The 24,405-nt window shown below is 39.5% G+C and overlaps 1 protein-coding gene across 3 annotated transcripts in view; it reads left to right on the forward strand.

Moving 5' to 3' along the window:
* Positions 1–24,405, forward strand: part of MAPRE2 (microtubule associated protein RP/EB family member 2) — a gene marked incomplete at both ends in the record, with an annotated part of 149,092 nt that overhangs the window by 59,847 nt on the left and 64,840 nt on the right. For 2 of the 3 annotated variants that reach the window (XM_084252485.1, XM_084252484.1), the window contains one exon: positions 22,386–22,513. The exons of the other annotated variant lie outside the window; for it this stretch is intronic. In XM_084252485.1, the coding sequence (XP_084108611.1) occupies positions 22,386–22,513 (128 nt within the window). The remainder of the gene's footprint in view (positions 1–22,385; positions 22,514–24,405) is intronic. 3 annotated transcript variants of the gene reach the window in all.

The following is a 24,405-nucleotide window of genomic DNA, read 5'->3' on the forward strand; positions in this document are numbered from 1 at the left end:
CCCCCCCAAAAAACAAAAAAACTGAATTTTATTAAACATCTAACCAAACAAATTCTTCACTAGGAGCATCAGTGCACTCCTATTTTGTATAACAGGATTATCCGACCTATAGTGACCAAAGTCATAGGTTAAATGAAGAAGAAAATCTCCAGAATTGCATTGTATTGTATTCTCAAAGCGTATACATGGAGACAGCCACTCTGGATGTTTTCCTTGGTCTGCTTTCCTTTCAAAGTGGGTGACCAGTGTAGTGTCACTACCACTTATTTTGTGAAGGGACATAGGGGAAGGGAAAATGACACATTTCTCTATCCAGGAAGTGTTCCATAATTACCTTGGCATCCTGGGGCTGGAATAGATTGCCAGTCAGTTGCTCAGGAAAACTGGAAGACAGTTTCAAAGCTAGAATAGAAATTTAACCAAACACCAGCTTTGCTTTGGCTGTAGGTTCAGTATAGCTCTCAACAATGAGATGTGCCTGAGAGTTCTGTTCAAGCATTTTGGAGGGCCTGAGTAAGCCCAGAACCTGGGAAGTTCAGAGGGAAAGTTCTTCCTGGTTCCATCACTGACTTCTAAGATAGGCCCACAGCAAGTCCTTTTTGTTTGGATTTATTTTTCTACATTTGCTCCATGCATATAACAACATCTCATTGTGTTCCTATAAAGGTTTTATGAGGTTAATTTCAAGCATTTAAAACAAAAAATTTCTTAAAAGGAACACAACTGTGTAAATATAGGATGTTGTTACTGTGAAAAGGGACTCTCAGGACTCCCAGACTAGAACTCACCTGGCTAACAGCATAGGTGACAAGAAAGGACACCTGGAAAACAAGGCCTAGCTCTCTAGCCCTGTCAGTGAGCAGGCACACTCTTCCTAGCAGGAGACATTGTTATTGTACTATTTGCACCAGATTGTTTGTAAATAAGAATTAAATATGGTTCACGGGCCTCCCTGGTGGTGCAAGGGTTTGAGCACCACACTATGAAGCTATCCGCAGCCTCTGCAGCACGAGTTCAATCCCCTGCCTGCCAGGGAGCAACCCACATGGCACAGCAGACCTCTCCTGATTTGCCCGCTGCTCCCCTCGGCAGTGTACCTGGGTCAATCTGCCTGTTCTGTTCCCCACTGTCTCTGGTGAATCCTCTCATCCCCCCGCATCTCTGGCCTGTGCCCCAGCTCTTGTATGCATAAATAAATAAATCTTTAAAAAAAAAAATATGGTCATGACCCAGGTATCTTAACTCAGGTAGCTCTTAGCGTAAATGGAGCCTATTTTTATAGCCTGGATTAGAGTGGTTGGTAAATTATTATTGAAACCAGTGTGCACTTTGATTAAGAGAGCAAGTTTCCTTTAGAAAATTACCCTCTATTAGTAATTTCAGTTGAAAAGAGCAAGTGCAAAAATGATTCAGCAGAGCTGTATGGCCATGTTTCTGCAGCTGGTGGCCACAACTGTGATGGCCTGCTCAGCCCCAGCTTCCTCCTCGTGTTTGTGAGTACTAGAAATCTATAGATTTTTAAGAGCTGCTTAAAAAATGAATGTGTCGTGGGCCATCTGAGGTGACACCTTTTAATTCACAGAGCGGACAAGTCGTGCTCTGGCTGTCCCTGGAGAGGCAACTCTCTACAGCTCCATTCCATGCAGATGCTAGTAGGAAATGAGATTTATTAACTGGCCCTCTGCCCACTGCATCTTTGTTTGCATACTCCAGGCTTTTGAGAATGAATGTATAAAGTCCAGGGGACTCTTTCCGCATGGGTATTTGAACTTGCAACTACAGTAGCATATGTTTCGGAGACTTAAAAAAAAAATTACTTGGTCCCAGGAAATGGTCTATAAAGAAAGACAAAACTAAAATTTAAGCCAAAAGCATGGGCTTTGACATCCAACTTTGCCAATTTAAAAAACGGAATTCTTAAAGAAAAAAATACTGTGTTTGTATGTGTGTGCATGTGTGAAAAATAGTTCTATTAAATGTATCATTTAATAGAAGGTTTTGGAACGTGGCTCACTTTTTACCAGAATGGGTTTCAGATTACATTCCCCAAAACAGTTTTACGTGTCATATTGGTTTCATCTTATAACTGTCATAAGAGGTTTTCAAAAATAGTGATATTTGTCTTTAATATTTTATTAGTATTAGTGAAAAATCAAAGGATGACTTGATGCTTTGATTGTTAGGCTTCCAATTTTGGAAATTCTTTTCAGGGTTCTTTATCAGAGCTTCTGTTAAGAGGATGGTCTCCTGTATGTTCTTGCCTTTGAGGCTCCCCCCTGCTCAGCAGTGGTTATCACTGGTTTTATCTATTTACAGTGCATTGTCTTAGCAGAACAGTGGTTTGAGTCGGTCCTCTGAATTTAGGAGGTTGATTTCCATATATGCCCTGTGTTTTCTATATTTATAGGGATCTCTTGAAGCTGCCACAAATAATCCCCTTTTTAATGGAAGGAGAAATAAGAAACTGAAATACTCTACTTGGTTTGGAGAATTAATTCAACAAATATTTGTGAATCTAGTCAGATCACGGTGTCTGCTGGATGCCCCTTCAAAGCTGTTGAGTTCTAGGGAAGTCAGATACGTAAGCAGTTGATTTTGCAACAGATTTATCTTGTGAATATAGACTTGGTATGAGAACATAAGTGGTTTGCATTTCCTAAGCCCACAGGGACTCAGTGTAGAAAAAAATAGCTTCAAGGCCAAAATACTGGAGGAAACTAAAAGGTACTGTGGAAGACCAAAATTTTTGGTGAAAAGAGTATATAGGCTTTGGAATCAAAAATTTCATGGCTCTGGCAAGATACATGCTGGGCAGTGGTGGAAAGGGCAGCAACCTTGAAAGGCAAGCAGGACAGTCAGAAATGGAAAGCTGTTGAAAGCTCATTCATTGAAAAGCAGCATAATGAAAGCAAAAGTGCCTGCTGGAATTATCTCCTGTTTTGAAATAAGAGTTGAAAGGAAAGTGGAGTCTTCCAGTGCCACATGCCACAGGGTCCAGAATTACTGGAGAATCCTTATTTCCAGGTGAGAAAACTCTCAGAACTTAATATAGGGATCAGAATAAGGTAGCTACATATGCATGGCCCAAGGCATCGCTCCTCTCATAGATGGAATCAACTCAGCTTCACCCCACAACAGGATTGGTACTGAGGTCGGACAGAGGCTTCTGTGTTTGCAGATGTCCACTGCATAGTCAGAGTGTAACTCTAAGGTGTGGCTAGTATAGAGAGCTTACACTATATTCCCAAACTATCCTTACACTATCCTCCTAAACTCAGAAGCAGGGTGTCCAGTACTTCATTGTGATCTCAAGTCATTTAATGCCATAAAACTGTGCAGACTTGACTGATGAAACTGCATGGAACACTCTCTTTGCCTCTAGTACCAATTCCCTTATAGCCAGAGGGTGATCAACTTGATGATGACTCTGGAGGGGCGTGAGAGTTTAACCTGGATTTGTTCGTTTTTGAATTTTATCAATTCCACATTAAAAGAAAAACCGATTTATTCCTGTGAAAAGTGCCTTTTTCCACCATGAAATTTGTTGGAATATGTGTAGCCTTCCTGTCTTCAGGCTGCCTATCGGCCATCCTATTCTGTAGTACTAAGTCAGCTGTGGCAGCTAACATCTAAAGCACATCCCAGCCTCCTCTTACCACACTCCATATATATCGCACTGGGTATCATAGGAACCTATTTCTTAGCTCATTTTAAGTTTCTGATCTGGGTGGTGGGGAGTGTGGGGGGATGGCGTGCAGAACAGGGGAGGGATGAACACAACGGAATATGGTGATGGTTCATGAATGATACAGTGGTGGGAGAACTATAGGGGCAACAATGATGTAGATGGAAAATTTAATTGATAAAAAAATTTTTAAAATTCTGATCATCTCTCTTGGCATTTCGATTTTGTTGGAGAATTCTTTCAAACCAGAAACCTATGGTTCACTTGGGCAAAAACTGAATTTACACCACCTTTGCCTTGTGGTATGAAGCAAAGAAAACTGCCCTGATAAATATGTTTTTGTTTAGTGCCTCCCCAAAGATGATAGTTTATTTTAATGAAAATAAATCAGTAGTGAGGTAAAAATTAAACAAGACTTTTATAGGCCATCAAAAAATAATTTTAGTAGGTTACTAAAAAAAAAAAAACTTGTGCATTTTCCGTGTCAAATCTCCCCAGGCTAATTAGGATTTTACTCATTTGAACCAGGACAGAGTTTCTTAAAGTACAATTTTGGTTTTTTCTCTTAAGGGGTACAAGGTGGCGATATACACATAGGATGGTCAGGTTGATGGCTGCTTTTAGTGACGGTGCCATTTTGTGTATTTTATTTTGTAAAGAAAATAGTTAGAGATCAGTCTTACTGTTGTTTCTAGGCCTCATTCTATTTGCAGGTAAAATGTGCCCAAAGAATCTTATTTTGGCAATGACTTGGAAAAGAAGGGAATTAGGGCAAGAGATTTGAGAAGGAAGAAGATGCACTGAAATACATAGTGTGCATTGGGGATGTCTGTAAGTCTTGTGACCTTGTGTACACAATTAGCCTAAAGTTAGCCTAAAGGCCAGTGTTACCTAAGCCTAAAAAACGACAGTGCTCTTCATGGAAGGCACGCCTTTGATTTCTGTGATTCCATTTTATTTTTCCTCTATAGAAGTAGTGTGTTTGTTTTGTTTTGCTTTTAAGACATTACTTCTTTGTTATTTATTTAGTGTTAGCCTACCTTGGCAAAGTCCTGAGAGATAATTTGTCAGAAATGTCAGAGGCATTGACATCTCAGGAAGATTTTCTTATATTCATAGTTTCACTTTGATTATAAACAGAAGTGTCCCTTCATTTAACAGCCCCCCCGTACTCCTAAGATTTGTGTTTGTTGCACAACAAATCAGAAGAAAATGAAACTACTAAAATAGGCTCCTCTCCTCGACCCCTCACCTCCCCACCCAACTGCCCCCATCTACTTCCTTTTGGTCTAAAACACGTGTTCAGACTGCTAAATAATTTTTTTAAATTCCCACTTTTGGATTTTACACAATTATTGTTATATTAAAATTTAAGCTAGAATTCCAGTGATCTCTTAATCTGTTCTTTCAGCAAATTTACTGAATTCCTTCTATGTGTCAGACTTAATGCTGGAATCTTGGAATACAAAGATAAATAATACACAGTCCTTTCATGAAAAGCCTCTAGTATAGGGACCACAGGCTGACAGTACTTGTGGGAGGCATCTGAGATAGAGGGGTACACTCACTTGACCCCAATAAAGATATTTTATGGTTGTCCTGATACTTGGGAAAATGATCACTCCTGTGATTTTCAAAGGCTTTTTTTTGTTTAAGATTTATTTATTTATGCATACAAGAGCAGGGTACAGGCCAGAGATAAGGGGAGTGAGATGATTCACCAGAGACAGAGTGGGAAACAGAGCAGGCAGACTGACTGGAATACACTGCTGAGGGGAGCAGCGGGCGAGACAGGAGAGGTCTGCCTCGCCATGTGGGTTTCTCTCTGATTGGCCGGGGATCCAACTCTTGCTGCAGAGGCTGTGGATTGCTTCATAGTGCAGTGCTTAACCCCTTGCGCCACCAGAGAGGCCTGATTTTCCAAAGCTTTCAGAAATGGAGTGTGTAAATAAATACTGTGTTTGAGTGTGTGGCTTCCTTACAGTGCCCTCTGTAAAGGCTTTAACAGCACCTGGAGGCACAAGTGTGAGCTTTGTTGAATGACCTATGTGGTGGGAGGTTGCTGCTCCCTTACAGAGAATCACTTGAGGATAAGTAAAAGACTTACCTCCTCTGCTCCCCCCATTTTTATGTTATTCGTACAGACTGTCACTAGGTTAAAATGGTGCTGTATACTGACTTGTGTAAAAAGTAAGGAAAATCAGAATATATGTCCCTACTGATGTGTATGGAGAAACTGAAAGAATATAAACTGATAATGGTGGGAGCCAGTCAGATCAGTCCCTGTGTACCATTTTATGTTTTTAAAAATATTGCAACTATATAAGTGTATTACCTAATCCATCAGTGGTATTTCATTCAGTGCCCTAGTAATTTGGATTTAAAAAATTAGATGAGTTTTAATGTTAACAATGTTTTGCACTCTTAAATACATTGGGAAGCACCTCAAAATAGGTATGAATTTAGCCAAAGTCACAGGGATGAGATTAAAGATTTGCCTAAAGCAAGTGCCATCTTTATACAAAAATAGCATCCCAAATCACCAATGAAATGTACTCCTCCAGCATCTGCCCTTCAGGGTTTCATGTGTATATGGCGATCCATCTCCATATTTTGTTTCATTTTCTCTGGAATACATTGACACTGTCTTGTGGTGTTTTCTGTGATGTGTTCTGCCTGCTTAGTATGCTCCGTGAATCTTGCACTAACTGCAAAATAATCCTCTGTGAGGATTCTCCTTTGATATGTTCTTTAAATTTTTGTTTTCTTCTCATTTATTGAGTACATGCTGTGTGTCAGATATCTAGTGTGGTCCTGCAACTGTGCAATTATAGGTTATTGCCAATTTTAGCCACTGTACCTGCAGTCCCCTGTCCTCTCCCTAACTCCAAGCCTCACCTTCCACCTCAAAGAGGTTACTGAGCGTAATTTGACCTGAATATAACCCCCATGCTATAGTGTGACTGTGGCCAAGAAACAAGCCTTGTACCTCTCTGCTCCAGTCCTTCACCAGCCAGCCTGGGTGTAGGCTGAGTGAATCCCCATGGAGACTGACCAATTAAGAATAAACAAAGAAGAGGAGAGCTTTGAATACATTCTCTGAACTGTAGGGACCTGCTCACCATCAATAACGGTGAAACAGAAGCTTGTGAGCTGACTGTCTCTGTGAGCAAAGGAGGAAGCAGAAGAGGGGGTAATAGTGGGTAGGGAGACTGTGCAACGTGGTGGGTGTGACTGGCTCTGGGAAGGACTGCTTGGGGTGAATGTGCCAGCCACTGGGAAACCATTAGCTCCAGCCTGCCCCTCCCTCCTCCATGTACCCTCTCTTTCTATTTCTGGGAGCCCCACAAATCTGTCCCTCTACTGCTATTCTCCCACGAGGGAGGGAAAGCCTTGTTTGCCATCAGCCAGCTAGACAGGGGACAGATGACAGGAGGATGTGGGGAGTCTCTCCAATCCCTTAGTGGAACTAAGACACAATTAACTGAGGTTTGGTCTTTGGAAAGCCAATTTTCTGTCCCTGGAATTTCTGACAGGCAGCTAACATTGTCCTGGCTTTCAGGTATCAGCATCAATAGTAACAGACATGTTTCCAGGCTGTGTGGTGAGTGTGGGACTGCTGCCTCATTTGCAGTTCACACCCATCCAGCGCCTCCCTTCAGCACCCCCCATTAGCTCCAGTGCCTGTTCACAGTGCCCTGCTTGCCACCTAGAGAAGCAGTGAGGTGTAGCAGGCAAAGCATGGGCTCAGCATGACCCTTGTTTTCTACCTCAGCTCCACCCCTTCCTAACTATGTGATCTAGGGCAAAATTTCTAGTTTAAGCCTCATTTTCTATTATGCAAATAGCAATAACAGCATCAACCTCACAGGATTCTTAGGATTTAAATGAAGGGCAGAATATAAAATATATTTTATAGCAGTGACTGGTGTGAAGTAAATGCCTTAAAAAATGTTAGCTAGTATTGTTGCTTGCACTTTCAATCTATTCTTTCACCCTGTCTTCATAATTATCTGGGATCTCTGTGTCCTCAGTACCTGGCAGCACATAGTAAATGTTCATCATTAAAAGTCCAAAGTGAATCTGAAAAAAATTCAAATTGCACTATAGTCTTTCCTCCCTTGTCAACTTTATTAAAAATTAATTTCTGTACAATAAACTGCATCCATTTAAAGTATATGATTCAGGGCCTCCCCGGTGGCACAGCGGTTGAGCACCAGGTTGCGAAGCTGCCCGCAGCCTCTGCAGCGCCGGTTCGATCCCCGGCTGCTCCCCAGCCATTGGAGGAGGGTCCCGCATGGCACGCAGACCTCTCCTGCCGCCCGCTGCTCCCCTCAGCAGTGTACCTCGGTCCTTCTGCCTGCTCTGCATCCCGCTCTAGCTCTGGTGAATTCTCACCCTCCCACGCTTCTGACTGTACCCAGTGCTTGTATAAATAAATAAAAAATAAATAAAAATAAATCTTTAAAAATAAATAAATAAATAAAGTATATGATTCAGTGAGTTTGGGGAGTGGATGTGCTCTTGAAGCATCCCTTTCCAAAGATTCCTGTTACCCTTTGCACATCTATATCTCCTCTGTCCACACATCCAGGCAACCACTGCTCTGCCTTCTGTCACCATAGATTAGATTGCATGGCTTACATGTGGCATCATGCAGATTGTACTCTTCCGTGCTGACTTCATCCTCAGCATGACGATTTTGAGATTCACCCACGTTGGGTTTATCGGTGGTTTCTTACTCTTGGGCCTACTGTGGAACACAACTTGGGTTGATGAATATTTGGGTTGTTTCCAATTCTTACCAATAATGAATAAAACTTCTCAGTTTTCATGTACCATTGTTTATGGGAAGAGATGTTTTCATTTCTCTGGGTTACTACCTAGGCATGGAATGATTGGATCAAATGGTATTTTTTTAGCTTTAAAGAATTGAAGAAGCTGCAAACATTCATCCTAAGTAATTGTGCCGTTTCATATTCCTACTAGCAGAGGATGAAATTCCAGGTATTTCACTTCCTCCTCAGTCCCTGGCATTGTCAGTCTTAAATTTGGGCCATATCTATGGATTATGTAGAGATTATCTCATGAAGGTTTTAGTTTATGTTTTCCTAATGATTAAATATAATCATCTGTTCATTTGTTTATTGGCTGTCTATATATCGTCTTTAGTGGAGCGGGTAAATCTTTATCTATTTTTAAAAAATAGGTGATTTATTGTTATAAAAGGATTGTAAAAAATATATTTTGAATGCTATAATATGGTATTGACATAGTTTTTAATGGACATGGGTCTTGTGTTCTTAACCTGAATATAAGCCCCTCAAGAAAAAAAAAAAAATAGTAGCTCTGCCTAGTATTTGTCCAAAATGCCCTTTTTAGCTACTAGGTCCAGGTCTCATAGTGCATCTTATATGATTCTGTTAAGATTGCAAAGTAATAACAGGATCATTGTTTTAGGCCCCCCAAAAACCCCCAAAAAACTTTAAATCCACTTTTAATCATGTGACAATGTTAAATTTAGGTTTTCTTTCGGTTCTTGAAAGATATAAGATCCTCCCTTAATTCCACGGAGAAGAACCCGATAATTACGTAGATTTTTTTTCCTTTGAGTGTCCCTTTAATGCTAGATCAAACTTTCCACTATTAAATTTAATAGGCATATGTGCGTAGGAATGTTTTCCTCTTTAAATGAAGCAGGAATCATTTTCATACTTACAAAATGTTGCCCATGATAAAGAATTGAATATTCTCCTTTCTTTTTTTTTCTTTAATTTTAAGGCAGACGTCCCCCAGCTCTACCTTACTCCATTCTATTCTGTCTAGTTTGGCAGTTTTGTTGTTATTGTTAGTTTGGCTCGTGACTTCTCTGAACCCCGAAGGAGAAATTGCCTCAAGTAGAATTTAGAAACTGGGAAACAAAAGCCCAGTACTGTCTTAGGTTTACCTGGAAGCAACTATAGGGGACTTTGTGATTTGTGAGAGGGTGAGATGCTTGGCTTCCAGAATTTTTCCAGCTGGAAGCCAACTCTTTAACCACATATGTTTCACAATCCAAAGATAGCATAAAATATGTCACTTCCAATTTCACAAATGCCCTGGGTCTGCTAGGAGATTTTGTGAGTGCAACTTCTTTCATTTATCTTTTATTTGCTGTATTGCAAAACCTTCAGGTCAAATTTCAGATGAATTACTGCTCCCATGATGGCAGTAATCTCTTACTATCTACGGTTGTAGATGAAGATTTTCTGTGTTCTGATTGGGACCAAGCAAGTCACAGCCACTGAAGTATCATTTGAGAGTGTTCTTTTAGCTTCAGTTGAAGTTGTTCCGTGAAAGGAAGCCAAATACCATTAGACAGGACATCCTGTGATTCCCTTAGTTTACGATGGCCAAGGACATGACTTTTTTTTTTTTAAATAGTAAGATGATTGCTTATTTCCTTTCCTGTTAACAAGGGAACTCAGAATCGATGGTGTTCTTTTGGCTTTAAAGGCTCTTAACTAGCAAACAACTAAATCTATTCCCAAATTCACCTGAAGAATTAGGACATAGAAAAATGTCAGTGTCTATTTATGTGGGCCAACAATGACTTCGTCATTTTAGCTTTTAAGTGGCCTCCAGTTCTTTGTCTTACAATAGTAATGAACTGAGAAAAGAGGGGAAATAACCAAGCTAGAATTTCTTGGAGTTAAACATACGAAGATAAAATTCTGAAATCATGTATATTGTGTTATACCTACATAATGAAATGTAGTGCAAATATTATAAGAAGATAAGAAAAAATGTTCACAGTAGCTAACAGAAACTAGCTGATGACTACAAAAGTATGTATGTATTATATTCATTTACTGGGGCTGCCCTAGCAAATTACCATAAACTCGGTGGCGTGAAATTTATTCTCTCACAGTTGTGGAGATGGAATGTTCAAAATGAAGGTGTTGACAGTGCTTGTGCTCCTTCGCAAGGCTCTAGGGATTTGCCTCTTTCTGCTTCTGGAAACCCCATGGTTTCCTTGGCTTTTAGCTGCATCTCTGCCTCTTATATTACATGACCTTCCCTGTGTATGTGTGTCTCCGTTCAAATTGGCTCATATATTCACATCCACTCGAACTACCTTCATCCACCTGCAATTCTTATTCTGTACTTTTTTGTCTAAAGTAACATCTCTAGTTATTTAGTCAAATAGTTTGTATGGTCTTTTAAGTTTTTCCTTTCCCTTAATTATCTCTGAAGGATCATTAGTCAATTGTTATTTTTCTGTCTTTCAGAATCCCAACTTTAACAAGACATTCTAAATTCAGTAGTGATGACTATCCCCCACATCTCTTAAATTACAACAGTGTACTATATTAAAAAAGAGAGCCTTTAATTTTAGAAACATCCAGGCTTCTACTGTTTCCTAACCCAAGGGTCTCACTGTTACTTCTGTACCTTATTTAGTTTGAACATGGCACAGTTTTCATCTTTTTACTCTGATGCTCAGTGTCCCTTTGAGAATTAGTGCTGTGTTGGTGCTAGAAATGTCTTAACTTCTAACTTGTGACAAAGCAGTAGATAGGAGAGCAGAGAGATACTGCAAGGTGTGTGCAGGTGTATGTGTGTGAATGTGAACTAATTTCTGTCAGGGACTGGTGGGTACTTCTGATGCAAGCATCTATCGGCGTGTTCTTCATTTCAGTAAACAAATATCAGATGAGTTCATTGGTTTAAAAGCATACACACAGAATACTCCTCCTACTCCAGTGTCATCATATGTGGTTGCCCAAACAACAATAGCAGGGAAAGAGGAAAAGGATGAACTCTCACTCTGGGCTGGAATTGTAGGATGGGGGAGAGTCCATTCTCAGGTCAAAATGAATCATCTTACCTGGGAAAGGAAGTTTGGGAGATGGTGGCCTGGGGAACTAGTGGTGAAATAGTGCTCCCAGTTTTGATAGCATTTCCTCACTACTGCACTAGTTTGGCTGAACATTACCAGTCTTAGGTTGGCCATTACCAGTCTTAGGTTGACCCATTTCCATTTGCTGTTCCTCATAATGTGCATCCATCTTGTCTGTAATTCCCAGGAGACTCTCTGGGGTTGTCGAATGGGATTGATGTAAAAGCTGATCAGTACCTTATCAACTAAAGGTCATATTTGAAAACTTACACTGTTCACCAATTTGAAATTTGCCATTTTAATTCAGTGTCAGAGTCTACTATGGAAAGAATTAATAAGAGTAGATGGTATGAACAGAGTTGGGGAGATATGAAAATATATTGACCATTATAGTTGAATTCACTGGAATGCATTTTAACACTGGTCTTCAGTTCCTTCATCCTGTTACACTTAATTTTATTGGTACTTAGTTTTACATTTTTAATTCAGTGTGTTCTCTTGAACTTTCCTAATCTCTAAGAATGGGATACCAAGAAATTTGTTTTTTTTTTTTTCAAAGATACAGATTTTAAAACATAGTAAAGATACCAATCTAAAGGCTTTGATTACTGTTGAAAAAATATATAAGCAGTAATGTAGGTGGTCTCTGTCCATTTTGTCTAAACTATCACAAAATTAAAAAAAAAAAGTTGAGAGACTTGAGTCCAAAATATGTAGTATCTAGAAATGTAAAATGTGGTGATTCCTAAAATATTAGCTTGGCTTTTATGTCACAGCTTGTAGGTTGTTGAGCCAAAATTGTTCCCACCAATAAACTGAGGAATAGTCACCCAGATCTCTACATTTCAGTCCCTTCATGGAAACTTGTGCTAAAAAATCATCTTGGTTAGAGTGAAAATGTAAAATGAGGCCTTGCTAGAACTAAAAAAGGAAAAATGGTTTTATTGAAGACCACAAGTATGTCCTCCTTTGGAGTTCTCGTTTTCTTCCCACTTAATATCATGACATAATAAAGACCAAACAGAAAGGAACTTGGATCAGAGCAAGAATCCTAGAATCAGTACCATGTCAAAACTTACCATAGCCATCAGCTGGAGGCCAAATTCCCTGACATCCAGATCAGTGCTCTAGTGAAGTTGCAATAGAACTAGTCAGTTTTTCATATCTGTGTTGGGGACATCAAGAATGGCACATTTCTCTACTCTGTTCTTTATTTTGAAACATAGAAGACAAAGTCCAATAACCTACTTGGTCCTGATTTATCCCCTCCTAACCATCTCACACAGCACTGGAGAGGACAGATTACTTACATGTATGGTTTCAGGTGCACTGTGAATTCCACTCTCCCACACATGCATTCATTTGACATTATTTAGTTTACACTGATGTGTAACTAAATACGTTCTTCTCCTGTGCCAATTCATTCTCGATGTGCCAGGCACTGCCATCGACACAGGCAATACCACAGTAAATGAGATCTATTCTGTCAAGTGCCTGCCTTCATGAAGCTTACATTCTAGGGGCAGGCCATTACATTCTAATGGACAGACAGTGACAAGATAATCACTGATTGTGTTAGTGTCACAACGGAAAACAGTGTGATGTGAGAGTAACTGAAAGAGGCCACTACAGAGGGTGGGCCGTGAAGGCTTACTGAAGAGTTAACACTTAAGCCAAACCTGGCATGTAGTGAAGCCAGCAGTACCACGTGTGGAAATGACCTCTCCCTTTGCATCAGGCTTGCGCCCCAGTTATCCCTGAGGATTAACCTTGATACTGTCATACCTCGTTTATTTTTATTATGAGGAGGTTTAGGCAAGACAGGCAGCTGAAGATGCTAAATATCTGAAGAGGAAACCAGCACCACCAAGAGCACAAAATCCTTCAGGACCAGGAAGTTGGGGGCACTTACTCTCCCCACTACTTTGCCTAATTGCCACAACACTCTTCTGCTATATCTCATATACCCAGTTTTATGCAAGTTGAATTAAAAACCAAGCATGATCATCCACCATGATGGCAACAGCACCCATGTCCTGACAAGTTGACCTGGGCTCATTCTGAGTGGGGAAGTTTGGGACCTGACTGAAATTGACTTGGGATCATGAGAGAGAGCTAAGGTCAGGGTGAGGAGGAACACAGCCAAGTAGGGCTGGGAAAGTAAACAGAAGGCATATAGTCAAGAATGAGTGGATGTACTGGGAGCCAAGTTGCGGGGGTTGGGCACACTGAGCAAAGTTAGTGCCCTGTAGGGACTGGCCAAGCCCTGTGGCATGGGAATGAGATCTGGGTCACTGAAATTATTTTCAGAGCATGGACCAAGCCACCCACTGTTTGAAACAGATGGACATTTAGGCAGATATCATCAACTATAATCAGCTGCATTTCTAACCATATGAAGAAACATATGCCGTGTGTGTGTGTCCGTGTGTCCATGTGTCCATCCGTCCTTCATCTTTTCTCTTCATACTCACTTGAGGTTCATTCATATCAGTGAACTTTATGAATGCCACAAAGAATGTTTTTAAAATTCCAGAATTTCTTCATTCCTTGGTGAACAGCCAAGTTTCTGAGTCATTTTAGGGTTATAGTTATTGACTTGCTAATTCTTACTTTAACAGAAACAAAACCTATATATGTTGTTTTGAAAGTCACATTTCTGTTTCTCTTACTTACAATATTGTGGCTGATACAGGCTAAGGAGCCACCCACTGCCTAGTACCTGATGAGGTTAACCCAGACACTGCCTTAAAATGAGGTCGCTTTTCAAAGCTAGTTGTAGAACTTCCTTTTGCTGTAGTTGGAGAAATTTGTATCTTTTAATCATGTTCTATTTTTAAAAAATGCAATTTGGAATATGTGATGATAGGCCTTTAAGAGGTTAATCTTTCTGTTGTTGAAAGTATCAGTGAATGAGACTAGGAATGGCACCCCGAAAAAGTATTCTTTTTCTGTTCATTCTCTCTGGAAGGTGGCAGTTATCCGGTGGGCAAAGTTCGGGTTCAAACTAAATGGAACTTTGTGCCCACATTAAAAGCATTAACACTAAGCACTGAACAATAACGAAGGACACATTAATTGCATTGGGAGGCGACCTAAAAAAGTCTGAATAAAGAAACAGACAACTCTGCTTTCTGAGAAACCTCATGTTTCATCTAGTGCTTCTCCAAGCAGCTTAGTATTAAAATTACTTACATGGGTTTTCTTCACCAGCTCTACATTGTGAATAGCCTAATTTTGAGGGAGAAAAAAAATAGTATATTTTAGTAACTGTGTTTTAATAAAACATAATGTATTTTATAGCCATGGCCATGTCCTGAGTTTCTCGTGTGTCCTTGTCTCAAGTCAGTACTGTCCTCACACCCGTGCTGCTACCCTGTGAGGTCCTCCCACTTGTCTATGGCAGCTCAAGCATCCCTGCCTGGAGGAGTTAGTCATGCAGTGTCTTTAATCCCCTATCAGAGTCAAAGAACCTTGTGAAAATAAAGCAGATGCACATGAACCCACCATAGCTTAAGTGTGTTGTTTGTTACCACCTGAAGACAATATATGACCTCTTAAATTCCCCATCCCCATCCTAGAATTCATGCGTCAGTTATTCCACAGTTGAATGAAAGCTTTCATGCCCAATTTTAAAAAATGAAATTCAATATAGTTTCTCTAATGTCTCCCCAGGGAGATTTCATCTTGCCAGGGTTTGTCTTTCAGAGATACCCTCTTCTAGCTTCACCCCATCCTGATCCCCCTCCTCAAATAAATATGTCCCCCCTGTCCCCACATTTCAGGTCACAATTAAAGAGAAAGTGATGAATCGAAAATTATCTGGAGGTAACTCTTTCCTTGTTTAAATGTTTAAATCCTGTCCCTCACATTATTGAAGCTAGAGAATGAATTATGCACAGATGAAAAGCAGGGAAGTTTCTGGTTCAGAGGACACATTTACACGTCACTCCCTACTGATGCCCAGTTCATTATTAAGGATAGCCACGGGAGATTTCACATCAGCCTTTTGTTAGAGAGGAGCCTGGAAGGAAGCACTCGGGCAGAATTTATTTGTGTTGTTACAAGGCTTCTCAGAGGAAATCTCGCCCATTTCAGTGACCATGCTCTGTGGGACTGAATCTCTTCACACACACACCCCTATCCCAACCCCCCACCCCCGCAGTGCCCCCAGGGAGATAACATACACAGTGCAAAAGCTGTCTTTAGACTTCTTCCTTTGGCTCAGTAGTTGATCTTCAGGTATAAATGCACATTTTTTTCTTCAAAATACTCAGTTTATTTTAGAAAGATGCTGCTTCTAAGAGAAAACTGTTATATCAATGATTGGTTAAATCTCTTTTTAAACTCAAAAATATTTGTGGATATGCACAAGTGTTGGTAAAATGGTTTTTTGTTGTACAACAAAAAATATACTGCTTTCTGAATAAAAAGATATGCTTCAGTGTTTGAAATAACACAATTCCCTTCACCTCGTGTGTAAGAACAGCCCAGCCTGGACGATCCTGAAAGCTTAAACATAAGAACACCCTTTGAGATGGGAATGAAAGTGGAAGCATTGACCAAGTTTATGTCCAGTGATTAGTGAGGAGAGGTGTTCTCGTGGCTCCCAGATGCTTCTCCCACCTGCTTGTATGGAGACGTGGTGCAGATGACCATTCCTGAGACACTTTGAAAGGAGCTCGAATGCCTGGGCAGCAGGACATGGCTTCCTGTGGAGTGTTCAGACCTTCAGACTTTACAAAAGAAACCACTTGGGTTAAGGACTATATAAGGGTTTCAGAAATCCTAATGGCCCCAACTGCAAAGAAAATACCTGCTCAGCTCTTTGTTTTCATGTATGTGACACTGGGTGAAGGATGGATTGTATGTATATACCTTAGACTATTAGAGAAGGGTTACTTCTCCCAGTGAGCGGGAGCCTATTAAACATAAAAGAAGCACAGCCACAAATAGGGCTGTGGTTGTCAGTGTAAAATGTGTGAGCAGATTATATTTGCATGTTTGGGTTTGAATTTTAAGAACCTTTTATATTGAATGTGAAGTTTCCAGTTGTGATGGACTCCTTCAAGGGGGTGACATGTAGAAGGTAACTTCAGTCCACAAGACTTTATTATAAAGGTTCAGCTTCAAAATGATTTCGGGGTAAATCTAAGCCAAATGGGGCCTCCTTACAGAGTAGCAGACAGAGTCAGCTACTTACAGAAAGCTGTTCTTCTGCAGATGGTCGTGTCTAAACTTGGGAAGCCTGGCAAACCCAGACGTTAGTTGTGAAAAAAAAATCAAAATCAAAATAGGTTTCACATGCCTCATTCCCAAAATTAATTTCTCAACCCCCTCTCCTTATATCCACATACCCAAAACAGCACCAGAGCTAGGATCCTGGGGCACCTGGCCTGTCGAGCTTTGTGGAGGTGGGGGACACTTCCTTTTCCTCCAAAAGGGGTGATCACAATATGAAGAGAAGAAATGCAGAAGCATACACACACACACACACACACGCACACGACTGATCTTGTAAGGTCAGGGTGGGGTGAATAGACAGAATGAATTACATAAGAAATTTCACTTATAGGCACACATACTGCCAACTGTAACATTGTTTGTATTTGTCAAATTTTGAAAAATTATTCCCTTGGAAATATTTTCCCTTGGGAGAAATTATTCCCTTGCCAAATTTGTTGTTAGACAAAATTATAGAATATTTTGTAGTTGTTTTAGGGGAGCCCATGAGTGGTAAGGTAGTAGAATTCATATTTTGGTTTCTTTTGTTCAGGGCTTGCCAAGTCTTTATCCTGACTTTTGTGCTCAGCAGGCTAACCCAGGTCTCCCTTAGTCACATAAAATCCCTTTTGTTTCAGTAAGCAGAAAAGCAATCACTAGTCTGTGTTGCTGGCTGACTGGTGCAGAGCATCAACTTGCTCTCACCTCAACACCACCACCAGATGCTGACTACAGGGTGAAACTGGGCAGAATCCACACGGTGCCCCTGAGTCTGAGAATATTCTTCTAAAGTTTGTGTGTCAGTGGTCACTGTCCACAGACAAGCCTGAACCATGAATTTGCTTTCTGCAGGTATAAAGGGATTTTTGTCTTTCTGTGTGTTTTTCTTGCTCCTATTTACAAAAAAAATGTATATATTGGTTCCCAGCTACCAAAAAGGCAGTCATACAAATGTTCACAAAAACAGTGTGTAAATATACTGTGATTAATATTTATTTTCAAGTGGGGACGGTAAGTGCAGATTTATTTTTAAATAAAGTTAAATACCATATTGAAATATGGTGACCCTGTAATGCAGGGAGTTTTCACTTACTTATCTACTGCTTTCAGTGTTATACTTACAGGTTTTTAATACGTAGTGATCTGGTTAAGATTCTGACGAAAAGCCTCAAATTGGAAGAAGGTGTGTTGACTTCCTTTTTTTGCAAGTATGGTACAGAGAGAAATGTTTATGTCTCAGAGATCAGATGGCAGGTCAGCTAAGAATAAACTGCTGTTCCTGTGTAAAAGGCATGCCGAAGATCCAGACAGAATAAACCCTGCACCGGTTCTTAGCTGTTTATTTGTAGCAGTTGGCCTTACTTTACCTTTCCTAGCCATTTATTTTTCTTAACTGAGTCTCTAGAAATTACTCTGCAAATTAAAAAATTAACATTTTGAATTGCTTTAATTCCTACCTTCATAAGAAATAGGAACCCACATTTGCCATGTAATAATACAATACCGCCCTGCTTTCCTGGCAGGATTCTTTTTTTTTTTTTCCCCCTGGCAGAAATTTATGAGGATGAAAATAGGGGCTTGGTATCACTTTAACTCTAAAATGCTAGAAAAAAATCCGTGTTTTATCCCCACAACATTTCCAAAGAGTAGGCAGGGCCAGGTATTTGTATCTTTATGTGGGTCTATAGATTGAGACCTGAGAAATTTTAATGAAATCTTGGAATATTAGAGTAGCGGTTTAAGGAAATCTTAAGAGTTTAGAGTAATATTCATAGAAATGCTGAGATGAGCAAATACTCTCTCACCAGTTCTGAGTTTAACATTTGGAAAAATAGAAATTTTCTTCTGTGAATTATATAGTCACTGGATAATTTATGTTTGAATATATTGAAGTTGCACCTGTAGAAAAAATGGGAGCTGAAGGAATTGGGGAAAAGAAGAACTTGAAGACAGTAGATGGCAGACCTCTTTGGACACCACCTGTTTTACTGGAGGTCTAGAGAGGCTTCTGGCCCCAGAACTCTCCTGCCTAAATCAAAAGGAGTTGAGCATTTGGACGGGAAACTAACAAAGGTAGCAAAAGGGACCCACAAAGGAAATAAAGTTAGAAGTATATGGGGAAATTTGCAGAAAATAGATTATATGAGTATTCTAATCAGCATGAATAGTATTGATAAATAGAAATTAAGTATATTGATTTCATTGCTACTAATTTGAAGTAGTTATGGAAATCTATTTATTACTTGAGGTACTATGGTTTTACTTAAGAAATTGTAAAACAGTCATCCTTCTTCATTGATATACCCTTATTTTTGGTCTGTCCTCTTATCCTACTTTTCCCACCCTTCCCTGAACACCTGTTTTCTCTTACCCCAGGGTCTCTGGAGATAGCAGCTGTGTTGGTTAGAAAGGCAATAGGGTAGAGGTTAGAATGAAGTAATTCATTAACTGGAGTTTTCCTAAAGCAAAAATCAGGTGCTATTTCATTGTTTCCTGGTCCTCTAATGAGCTCCTTAAAGGCAGCTAGTGTCTTTACTTGCCTTTGTTAGCTGAATGTCTCTTTACATATGGTAGGATTATTGTCCTTAAGTGAATGTTATAGATAAAAAGACCTGGAGGAAAGTGTGATTCATTGACAGAGCCTGCAAGGAAAGATTTGTTTCTTTGTTCTCATGAGTTTTGTTTTTTTTTTTTAATTTGAATCAGATCAAGCCTCTAGATCAGAGGATCAGTTTATATGACTACAAGGTACAGAGGAATATATTAAACCACAACAATAGGATGTGGTGTACAAAATCCAAGTTGTGGAAACTCTGCAGGACAAAGTTTCTTCAACAACAATTTTTTTATTTGCCAGGGAGAAATTATAGAAAAGGAGGGAAAAACCTAAAACACATATCAAAGAATCACAATGTAAACAAATTGAATCAAAACCACAAAGACTTTATGGTATATATTCAATATTAAGAAATTATTTTTATTTTTAGATGTGCTAATGGTGTTGTGGCCAGGATTTTTTCTTTTAATATCTTTATCTCTTAGAGACACATACTGAAGTCCTTTTTGGTGAGAAGAGATGCTTAGCATTTATTTCAAAATAATCTGATTTTGGGGACAGAGTGTGGGATTCGGGGAAGGGAATGTTGATGGGAGTTTAAGTGAAATGAAATTGGCCAAGTATTGGTAATTGTTGGAGTCAAAAAGTAAACACATCTTGTTATCCTCTTCTCTCTTCTTTTGCATATTTATAAAAAAAAAACCTAAAATAAAGTGTGTAACACATATATTACATTTAGTTGTTGTATATTCCACTAAATTAGTAAAATTGCAAAATTTCAACCAGGCTTAAGTGAGAAAAATATTTTTTTTACCAGTATATATCCATTAAAATGGCCAAAATCCTAAACACTGACAATGCCAAATGCTGGTGGGATGTGGAACAACAGTGATTCTCAGACATTGGTGAGTGGGAATGCAAATTGGTGCCACCACTTGCAAACAGTTTGGCAGTTTCTTACAAAGCTAATCATACTTTTTACCTTAATGTCCATCAATCGTGCTCTTTCATATTTATCCAAATGAATTGAAAACTCAAGTCCACACATAAACTCAAGTCCACACATGGGTGCTTGCAGCATCTTTATTCATAATTGCCTAAATTTGAAGGTAACCAACATATCTTTCAGTGAGTGGTACATTCAGAAAGGGACTATTATTTAGTACTAAAAGAAATTAGCTATCAGGCCATGAAAAGACATGGGAGGAGCCTTATTGCTGGGTGAAAGAGCCAATCTGGAAAGGCTGCATACCTGTATGATTACAACTTCTGTCATTTTGGAAAAAGTAAAACTTTTTTACAGTGAAAAGATGAATGGTTTTGGGGACTTGGCGAGAGGGAGGACTGAATCTGCAGTGCAAAGAGGATTTTGTGGGCACTGAAACTGTTAGGTAGGTAGAATATGACAGCAGTGAGTACTTGTTATTAAAAATATGTCACAACTCATAGAATGCACACCACCAAGAGTGAACTCTAATGTAAACTAAGAACTTTAGGTGATTATGCATTTATGTTGGTGGCTAATCAATTATAATAAATGTCCTAGCTGGTACAGGATGTTGACAGTGGGGGAAGTTACATTTGTGTATGGCTGTGGGAAAACTACTTCCACTGAATTTTACTGGCAGTCTAAAGCTACTCTTAACAAATGTATTAATTTTTTGAAAAGGAAACCAATTGCACTGAAATTACAGATATCAAAACATTTTAATCAAAACGAACACAAAATCTTCTCAGTTACAAGGTCCACTCCTGTGAAAAGTTGGAGAAATAATGAATGTCATGGAATGGTCAGAAGGAATACATTAATAAAAGTTGATTAAAAATGTTTCTAGCTTACCTACTATCCTGCTTACTTTATATATATATGTGTGTGTGTGTGTATATATATATACATATATATAAAATATACATACATATAAAATATACATACATACATATATATACATATATATACACACACACACATATATATAAACCCACACACACAGTCTAGCATTGAACATTTAGAAAATTAAATGGATACAATCCCTGTTCTCATGGAGACCTTGATTAGGTGGGATTGAGTGGAACCTGAAGGATGTGAGAGCAGTGAGCCTAGAAACTGCTTGGGAAACCTTATGACCGAAGCAATAGCAATGCCTAGGCCTTGAGTTGGAGAGTTCAGGGAACAACCAGCAGGCTGATTATCGTGATGTAGTGGAGTGAGGAGGAGGGTGGTAGCAGGTGTCAAGGAGCATAGATATGGAAGACCTTATAAAGCATGGTGAGTACTTCAGATTTTACTGAATGAGATGAGCAGCTACTGGAGGGCTTTGAACTAAGCAAAAAAGGTTCTGCTTTATGCCAATAGTGTCACTCTGGTTGTATGTTAAAAATAATGGCAGGGCCAACAGTGCCAGCTGGGAGAGCAATGCCAGGTGAGAATTGGAGGAGGTTTAGGTCAGGGTAGCACCTTCCAAACATACTTTGAAGGTGGAGCCAGTAGGATTTGCCCATGAACTTGATAGTGGTGAGAGGCAAAAACTCTGGTTTTAGCCTGAGCAGCTGGAGAAGGTGGAGCTGCAATTTACCTCTCCAGGATCAGCTGACTGGAAGAGGTGCAGCTTGTGAGTACTTGTAATGAAAGCGCTATGAGGATCATTGAAAAGCTACAGGATGACTGAAGCGCACACTGCTTATAGATTTGATAACTTTTTATCAGGTGTAAATGTTACTGCACATTAACTTAGGGGTGAAACTGAAATTTTAAAACTAGGTGATAAACTGGAAATCTCAGAACCTGAAGAAGATTTGAGTCCAGTCGAAGGAGCTATAAAATGCTACTGTGTGAATATTTTTATTTTTAATTAACCATAATTAGCCATAATTTATGTAAAATAGAAAAAGAAGCTAAAAGGATTAGCCAAAGCAGGACTTAAATCCCTTTGAATTCTGCCAGAGATTCCAGACCTTGAATAGGTATCTTTTTTGTTTGTTTCCAAGTTAATCTTTTCCTTATATGTCAATAAACTTGCTTGCTCTTTTTTTTTTTCTAGCTGGGGAATGGCGGTCAATGTGTATTCTACCTCGATAACCCAAGAGACTATGAGCAGACATGACATCATTGCATGGGTTAATGACATAGTATCTTTAAACTACACAAAAGTGGAACAGCTGTGTTCAGGTAAGAGCTTTTCTTTTAAGTATTTCCCTAAGTGCTTATTGTCTATTTGTGGAATGTAATTTTATGAACCACAGATGATACGTTGGACAGAAAAAATATTTATCAATATTGATATGCAATTATAGGGGCAAAACTGGTATAATTAAGGAACATGGGGGAGATGTATGCGTGAGCATCTAAGTGTAGAGCCATCCTGATATATATTCTGAATGGTCCTGCTGGAGCTCTACAATACCTCCTTCCTTGCCTTCCAGCCTCTTCTCTGGCATCCACTGTCAGCCACCATACTTCTCCACCTAAAACACAGTTGTATCTTGCAACATCCTTCCTTAAAAGCCTTCAGGGATCCATTTTGTCCTGTCTACTGGTTAAGTTTAAAACTCTTTTTACATGGCTGAAAAGCTCCTTTCTGCAGGATAAAAACCTTGATTTCACCCTCCACATCTCTCCCCTTGTACCACAACTCCACAAAATACTCTGTTCTTTTTCATGCTCCATTTGCTGAGAAACTCTTTTTTCATTTGTGGTGAAATCCAGTTTGCACTGTGAAATGGATTCAGTTGTTGCTCCTGTGAAAGGCTCCCCAGCCTCCGAGGCTCCTCATGTTTCCAAAACACTGCTCAACCTTCGAGAATAATGCTTGCCACGCCTTTAGAAGGTTTAACTCCCACTCCCTGAAGGCATCAAGAATCCTTGAGGACAGGACTGTATTTTATCTTTATTTCTTGTCAAAATACCTAAGGTGGCACCATGCCTGGTATAAAACAGGTCCACAGGGAATACATACTGAGTTAACTTGTGGGAAAAATAAAAAGATTCAACTTCAGTGATGAAATGGGGGTGTGTTATAAAAACACACCACTAGTACATTCATTCTTAGGTTAGCATATTTATCAAAGAAATAGTCTTCTTTTGGAAACAAAAGTACTTTCTTCGTGTGAATTAATAGAAATGTCTTCTCTGCCTCTGGCTCTGACATGAAAATATGTTAGAAAATACTTCCTAACTGTATTCCTGTGGAATTCCAGAAGACATAATAGATACAAAGGATCTGTTTTAGCTGATGTAGTGCTGTTGGGTGTTCTGCCCTCTTTCCTGGGGGCCGTGTATAAAAAGACTTCATGTGGCAGCTCGGCAGGGTTTGGGAAGCCCCCACTAGTCATAGTCAGTATGACCGACCCCGGCACTCTTTCCGCAGATATACTCTCCTCTCGCCAGGTCTGCATTTGATCCGAATAGACTAGAAACCAAACTTTGAATACTATTGGCCTTTGAATACGCCCTTGGTTTTCTATGAACACAGTGAAATTGGCCAGGGTCTAGGCATCACCTCTCCAATCCTGTTAGTGCCCAGGTCTCAGACATGATGTTTGTGATTTTGGAGGTCAACAGGTGCTCACTCACCAGTTCTCTGCCTTCAGTACAAGCTAGAGAAAAACTGATTTAGGTTATGATGATACACAGATATATATATTGTTGACCTGTTGAGATGGCTGTCAGAAACAACCCCTTTTGTATCTTACTCAACTCTGCACACAATCATCATCTTGCAGTACATTTTGGAGCTCTCTGATGTTTTATTTTATATTTGTTTCTCCAAAAACACAAAGAGTTTATCTTATTAGCAATCCCTTCGTTAATAGAACATATCACTTTGTACTGTAATAAATGTATCTCTTGCCAGCAAAGTGAGTGTATGTCCATGTGGATAAGGAGAGTGGGTAGTTACCAAGAAAAAGAAACACAGGAAGGAAGGGGCTGATAAGAGAGTCAGAAAGAAACTTCCAGTCATAGGTCTTAAATGTTAAAGGAATCTATGAAAAACTGCCTGAAATGAGAGCAAATTAGAATTGTTGAGATACAGTACTATGTTTATGTAATACACAGTTTCC

This window comes from Talpa europaea, assembly GCF_964194135.1.
Source record: "Talpa europaea genome assembly, chromosome: 13".
Classification (NCBI taxonomy): domain Eukaryota; kingdom Metazoa; phylum Chordata; class Mammalia; order Eulipotyphla; family Talpidae; genus Talpa; species Talpa europaea.